The sequence below is a fragment of the Gossypium raimondii genome, chromosome 8 (assembly GCF_025698545.1).
Source record: "Gossypium raimondii isolate GPD5lz chromosome 8, ASM2569854v1, whole genome shotgun sequence".
In the NCBI taxonomy this organism is placed as follows: Eukaryota; Viridiplantae; Streptophyta; class Magnoliopsida; order Malvales; family Malvaceae; genus Gossypium; species Gossypium raimondii.
The window spans coordinates 27,800,061-27,809,563 of NC_068572.1; the positions used below are offsets into that span (position 1 = coordinate 27,800,061).

Sequence of the window (9,503 nt, forward strand, 5' to 3'; positions counted from 1 at the left end):
TCTTGATTTCATTGTTTAACCCATCTTCAAAACAGATACACATTTCTTCCTCATTCGGCACAATTTCTCGAGCATACTTACTAGGATGCTCAAATTCTCTCTCATACTCAGCTACTGATTTGTTTCCCTATTTTAATTCTAGGAATTTTTTCTTTTTCTGGCCCAGGTATCTTTTGCTGACATATTTCTTCTTAAATTTTATTTTGAAGAATTCCCAGTTGATGTTATCTCTCGATACTACTGCTGTTAACATTGACCACCAATTGTAAGCTTCATCTTTCAGTAATGATATAGCACGCCTGAGATAATCATCAGGAGAACAGGTCATTTCATTGAAAAACTCGTTGAACATTCTCCAACCAATACTCAAGTTTAGCCAGATCATCTTCAATTCTGCCCCGAAATTCTTCAACACCATATTTTCTAACCTTGCTAACCGAAGCCTGTCAACTCATTTCAACCATCGGAGGAGATGGAGGTATCACAGGAGGTACAATAGGGGGTGGAGGTTGTTAAGCCACGGGATTATTTCTCATAAACTTAGTGAGCCACTAACCTATTAAACTGAAAAACATACTCTTAACCTCATTTTCAGACATTTATGGAATCAGTATACTATGACTTGCACCAGAATCAGTAGTTGAAATACTACTATTAACTTCATTAGTTTCATCATGATCAGAATCAAATGACATCTTTAAAATCTACAAGAAAACAGGGGTTAGATCGGATCAATCAATATCACACTATCACAAGTTTATATGGCATGTAATTTTTAGACTTCAATCACACTACTTTTAGTCCGAGAATAGACTAAACTGTGACTCTGATAACACTAAATGTAACACCCATAACTCATACCCGTCGTCGAATTAGGGTTACGACATATTACAGTACAATTCAAAAGAAGCAATAACCGATAGCAACAAGTCTATCAAATTAATTAACAGAATTCATAAATAATTAAGATTAAAATAAATCATACATCTATGGGTCTTAAATCGAGCCTAGGAGGCCTTAAAATAGTTTAGGAACAATCAGGGACCAATTTGAATCAAATCAGAAGATTTGGGACAAAAATAAAAAAATTCAAAACAGGGGTCACACGGTCGCGCGTCTTGGGCATGTGACAAGGCCCTAATCGTGTTGCTCAAGACATGGTCGTGTGGCTATCCTACACGCCCGTGTACGACCTCAAATGCCCGTGTAACTCTCTTAGGTCACACGGCCGTAAGAATGAAATACATATATTATAAAAAAAATTAGTTGATATTCAATATAATATGTTAGAAAAGTATAAAAACATGGATGAGTCAAATCCAAAATGATTTAAGAACCTATTTATCTATACTATATATAAAGTGGTTGACTCAGTTAGTTTCATGAATCAACTCAACTCCAACTCAATTGTAAAATTATTAAAATACCCTTACTTTAAAGGATAATTAATACTATTATAAGAGTATTTTCATCTTTTCATACTTTTACATAATCTTTAAATAAAACTTAAAAAATATTATTTAATAATAAAAATAAGATCTACAAATTTTTATAAAAAGCACTTATCACTCCACTATCATTTGTTAATATATTTTTAAAAATATTTTATGCACCCACTATGAGTGTGATAAAATGTAATTACAAAATAAGCGTCTAAAATTATCCTTTATAAATAGCCACGGTTTGAAATTCAGATTTAAATTCCAAAATCCTTCCCAAATTGTAGTTTAAATTTTTTTTTAAAATGATGCATCGATCCTATGAAAACTACTTTTTGGCCTTTATTCATTGGATAGAATAGAGGATAAACCCTTTCTTTAATATCGTCTCTAAAATATCCTTGACTCGAAACCATCTGGGTAGATTTAATCTTGAAAACCCTTTGGATCAAAACTTCTTATATGTATTTTATATGTACAGTGCAAAATAGTTGTCCCAAACATAGGTACTTCAGTCAATTTAAAATATAACATTATGTAATAACTGCTAAAACAAATTGGACATTACTGAAAACCAAGGAACAAAACAAGGAAAATTTGAAGAGAGAGATATATACATCATATACAGACCTCATACTCAACAATTGGCAACTTTCCGCCAAGATTCGTACATTTCCTATTAAGTGGAGGGTTGAGAGTTCCTAATCTACTCACACAAACTTTTACATAAAATAAACCTGCCTATTGTTCTTCAGCAGTAAAATCAGGCTCTGCAGGCTTCTGAAGTAGCATAGGTGGAACCCTCTCCAGCACTCTTGTTTTACGGCTACGGTTTTGCCGTAAAGCACGTAGTGCATTGGCAGCAAACCGTGAGGCATAAATGGTTGCACCCAGACTTGGTGAACTCCCACTCGCATTGGCTAAAGCGTCTTGCAATCTGTCCTCCTCTTCTCTAAGAGATTCTTCAAGTTTCTTTTTGCTGTAGCGGCGCCAAGCAGCTTGTATAAAACAAGCTGCCCAAGTCCTCCACTGCTGTGAATAAAACCTAAAAGTGTGGCGCAGCTGCTTACTGTGAAGCCGGCGGAATTGAGAAGCAACAAACTTCAAGTCATCAGCCACCAGAGCAAAAGCTTCAACTTCTGTAAGAGCTCGGACAGTTCTAGTTGAGATAGGGAGATTTGACGAAGAATGGGGATCTAGTGCCCAGGTGAGAAGTTCCTCTCCACAAAAATCCCCTGCCCCAATGTATTCAGAATTAAAGAAGCCAGTTCTTCCACCATTTGTTGTCATGGTCAACAATTTGCCCCTCATGATGAAGAGCATCTCATCAACTGGGTCTCCCTCCCGAACAATATAGCTCTCCTCTGTGTAGAGAACCGGCTTGAGACGATCACACATTGCATCCAGTAATTGCTCATCCATTTTTTCAAACATTGGCACCTTAAACGTCAAAGGAAATGAATGAAATAACCAAAATTAGTGATTGGCCGTGAAAATGCAAGTCAAATATTAACATGCATCATATTACCCCCGAAAAGCATGCAACCTGTTTAAAACAATGGTCAAGACGTCAAGGCACTCACTCTCATGAGCAGAGCCAAGCAAAGATGGCGCTTTATATCCCTTCTTAGGTCCTTGGGGAGATTACAAAGTAAATTCTCTTCATCAACTCCTCTAGTTTCTTGCCATTTGTATTGTTCATATCGCCTAATTCGTTCCCTCAGATTCTCAGGTAGTAAGCGATGGGACATCCATTGTTCTGCATCACGCCTTTTTACTCTCATCTCCTCCAACCTGGTAGTTGTGGACTGCAAATATGTCTGTTTCACAGAAAATTGACTCATTATAACCTATAATTCTGGGTCCTTATGGAAGAGTGAAGTTGAAGCATTCACATCACTAAACATCCAAAAGTTGTTTGATATCTCCTATTGATTTGTAGTAGAAAGCCACTGGAAAAAATTGCACTGGTAACAGCACAAGACATGTACTTCCTATTTATCGCACATAAACATTATATTTGAAAGAGATACAGGGAGAGGCAAAATACTTGGACATTATAAAATCTGAAATCAACCAAAAGGCTTCAGCCATTTTAAACAGATTACATATCTCAGAAGAAGGGTTAGAGGATCCAAAGGCACAATCCAGTAAATAGCATGCAGAGCAGAAGATTTTGAATGATAGAAACTAATTCTTCAGAAACAGCCTTCAGAAAACAAGAATTGCCAACAAAATATTATGTCCTAGTAGATACTAGAAACCAGTCTCACTGCTACAAAACAAACATCTTGACATAAAAATTCAAAAGATTACAGATACTTGGTACGAACCTGCATATTTCCAATGAGAAATGAAAACAGAACCAAGCCCGAGATTGAAATGAAAACTGCAAAGCAGATTTCAAAGACATAGGTACTAGTTTCAAGGTTCTGACCCAGAGAACTGCAAAAACAATATGCAAAAGGATATCAGACGGTACTGTCTGATTTCAATGGCAATATGCTAACAAAATAGAGAGAGAGAGAAAACAAGGAAATAATCCATGAATCTATACCAAAATTAAAATAAGCCCATTTCGACTGAAGATGGACAGAGACTCAACAAGCCTAAGTAAATCACCACAAGAGCTATGAACCACGCTTTTCAATTATGAATTAATCTCATTTCACCACCACCTCAAACCTTAGCACTAATCCTAACATTGTTTCCCATCTGCCTCAAGAAAGTAACGAAAATGTATTTAACACTTTTATAGAAGAGGAGATGCTTACATAGAAACTTTTGGAATCATCACAACATATAAGGTTCATCACATTATATGCTCTATGTAGACTGCATGCATATTTCTGCAAACCACCCCCACATAGCGAAGACTGTTAATAGAAATGAAAGACCATTTATTTTTATTATGATTCTGAGAGGTCATGACTTATAAGTTAACCAGACAACTAAATTACATAGGGTTTTTCTTTATTGGCCATTAATTTGATAGTTAAAGAGCAAATACTTTCAGGAAATAGAATTTTTAGAGTAATTAGATTCATAAATCTTGTAGATCCAATATGAACACAATAAAACAAAAGACAAAACAAATAACAATTGCAAATTAGGGAGATTAATGATTTATATCAAATGTTAAAATTAGTGTCAAAGAAATCAAAAGCTGCTTGCCAATAAGCATATTAGAGTTTGGTGTATATATATGTCAAAGATTTATCCGAATATTGCTGAAATACAGCCCATCTAGTAAAAAGAAACAAGCAATGACCAGTAAATACGTGATGGAAAAAGGAAAATAAATGAAAAGCATCTTATTTAGCACACCTTAGATTCTGCAGGCCCCACCAGAAACAGTAAAAGAATTTCTCTGGAAAATTTTCTGACTCCACAACACCAGATTGAAGGGCATTGAGGAAAATCCCAAAATTGAAAAGAGTCGTGTTGGGTGTTTGTATCGGGCATGACTGATTTAGAAACATGCTAAAAGAAGAATCACCATCACAGTAAAATGAACGGGGGTTACATTTAGTATTATTCCTACAGGCGTCTTTCCAGCATGTGTATTCCCTTTCAATAGAAAACAAGTACCAAAAAGCCCCAAAAACCTACAAGAAAAGCTAGTCATTTGACCATTATAAAATATAACAGAAGAATGAATTAGTCTTCAAGTCATAATAAGATATATATATTAAATATAACTATCCAGGGCTTACAAATATGAAGTTAACTAGATTTCAGATTTACCAAATGAAACTGAGATAATAACCCCCAGACAACATTTTACCCCACTGTTAGTTCTAGAGCAAAAATCAGCATCCAAAGAGGATGTCAGTGTTTGTAAAATATAAGTGATCAACTTTAAAACATAAATGCATTACGCAGGAAAAAACAAATATATATACATATGTTTCCAGTGGGGTGTCAATTTCAACGCACCATTATTTAAAAACAAGTTAAACTTTTCAGTGTAGCCAATAATTTGTTGTAAGAATTACAGGGACATTAAAGATGAAGAAAAATTGAAAACAATTCAAAACTTGTTTATCACGATTATAATAACCATTCAATGCCTACTCATTATGCACGGACTTGATCAAAAGTTAGAGTAACCCTTCATGTTTCACAATATATGCTGAACGCTTCCACCCATTTCAATCAAACGTTAATCAGCAAATAGGTATGACATGAATACCCCACCAAAATCAACATGGTAAGATACCTGCTCTTCTTTTTAAAAAAAGAAATGAAATGTCTAGAGTCCTACAAGCAATAAACCATTCAAGAGCATCCATAAACGAAATTGTAAGAAAAGATACAAACCTATTGTTAAAACTTACATGGCTTGCTAGCATGTAAAGAAAAAGATTGAACGCAGCTCCAGCCCATGCAGTTTCAGTTAGTATGCCAGAAGTCCTTGTAATTTCCTTATACAGTGGATATATTCGAAAAACTCTTGGAAGATATTGGAAGAGAACAATAAATGTCAACAAGTTCTTTGTATTCAACGACTTCAACCCTCTCATTTGGGGTATGATAATTAAAATCACCACCTGGACAAAAGCATAGCAAGTTAAAACCAAGATAATAGTATGGAACTAAATAATCATGAATTTATGACTGAGTAAAACACTGCACATACTAGTACAGCAGTCAGGACTACATGCATTAGTAGATGAAAAAAAGGTTTCTATAACAATGGACTGTGAGCCTGTGATGAAACAACATATTTCCATTGAAGATGCAAAAACATAGCTAGTTACAGCAATTAAACTCATCCTTTGGACAACCTGATAACTAGCACTTGGTATGACAGATTATAGAATGGTTCAACAACTCAGGGTTCTATGGAATTTCTCAGTACTATTCACAATTCAAAGTGCATAACGAGAAGTTCATGCTCACCCTATAAATCAAAAAGATTCATCCACACATTTCATTTAACTTTTAAGGCCTAAATAGAGTATGACCTGCGACACATAAACCAGTTAAACCCAAAAGGAAGAACATTTTCATGTGCCTGTAATGTTTTCTTACCTGTGGAAGGGGAAGAACTGCTAGAACATCGATTACAAAGTATGATTTCAGATACCTCTTTGCTATTGCCAATGAATCTTCAACTAAAACGCCTCTTCCAAATACACGAGAAGAAGGCGCAATGAACCCAGTACGAAATTGAAAAATAATATGGATTATATAAAAGATATCTGTGAATGAGCGCAGCACACCGGCTGTGATCTCCATCTTTTCATCCAAAACAAGGCACTTCTTATCATCATTTATCACTGGGACATAAAAGAATAAAGGATCAATTGAGACTGCTATGATACAAGATAATAAAAATATCTTGTTCCACCTTTGAAGAAACGGCCCCTGTGGATCAAGAACTTTCTTACTAGACCCAAACCCACGGTTAAAAGAACAAGATTTAAATGATCTTCTAATCCCTTTAAACCTTTCAGAACCAGATTCAACCCCTCTTTGTAACTTTTCTGAAAAGGAATTTATTGTGAATCTAATTTTCCCCGAATTTATCCAATTATTATCAGAATAACGTCCTTCAGTGCTTCGCCCTGAATTCCAGTCCTGGAACCTGGAAGACATCATTTAAGCGAAGTAATCAGTCTAGCATTTCATGTTCTGGAAAAAAGAAAGAAAAGGAGCTGAAAGTAGTAAGAGAAAATCAACCCCTTGACTAATTGCACAATATAATTGCTGTCATGTGAGAAATGAGGCATCAATAGTTACTAGGATTTCGGATATTAGAAAACATAGGATGTTGAATTTTGAAGGCGGTGTCAATGACAGTAACTACAGCCAATGAGAATTAATGATAGTATCATCGGGTAATGCAAAGGGTTGACGGCAACCTCACTTGCAAAATAGCATATCTAGTGTTATCTTAATGGCTTCCAGAATCAAGCACAGCATCCACTAAGAATACATATCATCATTCCCCATAACAAAATCAAAGGACGAAGTCGAACGTACTAACCTCACAAGCTTTTCTGGTGGATAATTCATAACTATAGCTTCCTGAATGATAACACCAGGCCACCCCTAAAAAAAGAATGATCAGCTCTGAAATCTTATTGCCGCACAGCACGGATCCTGAAAAGGGAAGAAATTAAAAGAAACACCGAGTTAGAACATTCAAATCTCAATTGCATGCCAGACATACATAGTTAGAAACAAGGTCAGCGGCGAAAGAATATACTACGGCACAAACATTGAAGATGTCAAAACCACAGACATCAAAGACAACTGGAAAACAAGACATCAAATTAGTTATAGCCAATCACTTAAAATACTGAAAAAAAAAAAAAAAGAAATTAGTTAACTACTCTACCTTCACATGAGGAATTACTAGAACATAACCTCGTTAATCGTTGTACAATCATAATAATTAGTGCCAAAAGAAAAAGGATAAAGTCAAATATGGCGTTTATAATAAAGTTGCAGACGAGCCACTAACTCAAATGACTAAAAACCAAAAATATCTTAATAATTCGATATCGTACTTGACACTAATATCAACACATAAAATAGGGAATAACAAGTAATTACATGATTATTAGAGTAAAAAACAAATAAATAAATAAAGAAGACGGTAAAAAGCAAGCAACTTTATTGAAAAATCAGTTATCAAAGCATTTAATCCTGTTTGCGAAAATAAGGAGCACTAAATTGTCAGGAAAATTTAATTTAAAAAATTCCTCTATAAAATAGCAGATTAAACTACAAATCAAATTTATTAAAAGAGTATAGGAGAGAAGGAAAAAGGAAACATACAAAAAGAGTATAGGAGAGAAGGAAAAAGGAAACATACAAGGATTAGGAAGGAAATCTGAGCGTGATAGAAAAGAATTATTGTTATTGAAACTAAAAGTTGCTTCTTTACTTTCTTCTTCAAAGAGGAAAAAAGGGTAGGGAAGTGGAAGAAATTTCCTGGAAATATCTAGGTAGGGTAGGGTCTCATATTTTTTTATAAAATATAAAATTCCAAAAATAAAGACGCGAAGGACTTAAAGTTCCCAAGAAATTGCTGTGAATTGGAGTGGGTCCCACTGGGGAAACTATTCACTCTTTTGTTGGTGAACTATCAGTCAGTCAGTCAGTCCGGTTCGCTATTCTCCACTTTCATTTTCCGATGCGAGAGTTTCACTCACTCTACCCTTCAACTCATCAGATTATTCTTACAGGTGTTCCCCTGCTCAAAATTGCGATTACTCCGTGTAATTCCGCTAATTTTGATATTTAATTTTGGATAAAATACCAATAAAAATATTTTTTTAAAATTACGGAAATAGGCCTATTAAAAAATTAATTATAGGAATGGTCCAATTTCCCAAAAGCGCGTTCACGTCAGCGCATTGTCAAGTGAAGAGATAGGAAAATGCTTCCTCAAGGGAGCGCTTTGCCTACGTGGACATAAAGCGCGCCCTCAAAGACGCGTTTTGCTCGTGTCTCCTATTGGTTAGGGTTTTGGGTTTTTTTTAAGGTTTAAGGTTAGGGTTTTGTGGTTTTTAGGTTTAGGGTTTTAAAGAAAAAATTAAATAAATAAGAGATTAGGGTTTAGGGTTTATTAATTAAATTAATTATAAATTTTTCAAAATTAGATTAAGTTTCGTGTTTATGGTTTTTAAAGAAAAAATCAATAACGGCGTTAACTACCACGTGGTTAAATCTAAAGCTGATAAGTTTGAGGCAAAGTGTGCATTGCAAGATGATACATGTTCATGGAAAATCTACGCCTCGTTGAGGAAAATGACAGGGTTGTGGGAGATAAAAAAGTACAAAAGTCCACATACATGTGTTGCAGGTACAGTATTTAGGGTTTCTGAACAATATTATTATTATGTAATGTTGCATTATTTAATGTACTCCGTTGATAGGTATTTCACAAGATCATCCCAATATGAATTCAGCTATGTTAGCTAGCTTGATACTACCCACGGTGAAGGCAGATCTCAGAACTTCAGTGCTAGTCTTAATTGCCAATATTCGTAGTCAAATGGGGTACACACCCTCTTATCGCAAGGCTTGGATAGCTAAGCAGAAGGC

General features: G+C 35.1%; 1 protein-coding gene across 7 annotated transcripts; it reads right to left on the bottom strand.

Annotated features, from left to right (window-relative positions):
* Positions 1–1,972: 1,972 nt before the first annotated feature.
* Positions 1,973–8,418, bottom strand: LOC105791125 (cyclic nucleotide-gated ion channel 1). Of its 7 annotated transcripts, none has more exons than XM_012619042.2 (8): positions 8,269–8,418; positions 7,435–7,550; positions 6,477–7,032; positions 5,780–5,992; positions 4,767–5,047; positions 3,773–3,884; positions 3,023–3,259; positions 1,973–2,879 (listed from the first exon to the last, which is right to left on the bottom strand). In XM_012619042.2, exons 2-8 carry the CDS (start codon positions 7,461–7,463, stop codon positions 2,181–2,183), a joined length of 2,127 nt encoding a protein of 708 aa, XP_012474496.1. In that variant the 5' UTR covers positions 7,464–7,550; positions 8,269–8,418; the 3' UTR covers positions 1,973–2,180. The 7 variants fall into 7 exon arrangements, with proteins under 7 accessions (XP_012474496.1, XP_012474498.1, XP_012474499.1 ...); XM_012619044.2 differs by lacking the exon at positions 8,269–8,418 and adding an exon at positions 8,232–8,250; XM_012619045.2 differs by lacking the exon at positions 8,269–8,418 and adding an exon at positions 7,789–7,935.
* Between the last annotated feature and the right edge of the window lie 1,085 nt (positions 8,419–9,503).

Coding starts and splice junctions, on each gene's coding strand:
- LOC105791125 (XM_012619042.2), bottom strand. CDS start 7,463: ATGAATTATCCACCAGAAAAGCTTGTGAG. Junction 7,033..7,434: donor CCACCAGAAAAGCTTGTGAG/GTTAGTACGTTC, acceptor GATGTCTTCCAG/GTTCCAGGACTGGAATTCAG. Junction 5,048..5,779: donor TTTACATGCTAGCAAGCCAT/GTAAGTTTTAAC, acceptor CTTTTCTTGTAG/GTTTTTGGGGCTTTTTGGTA.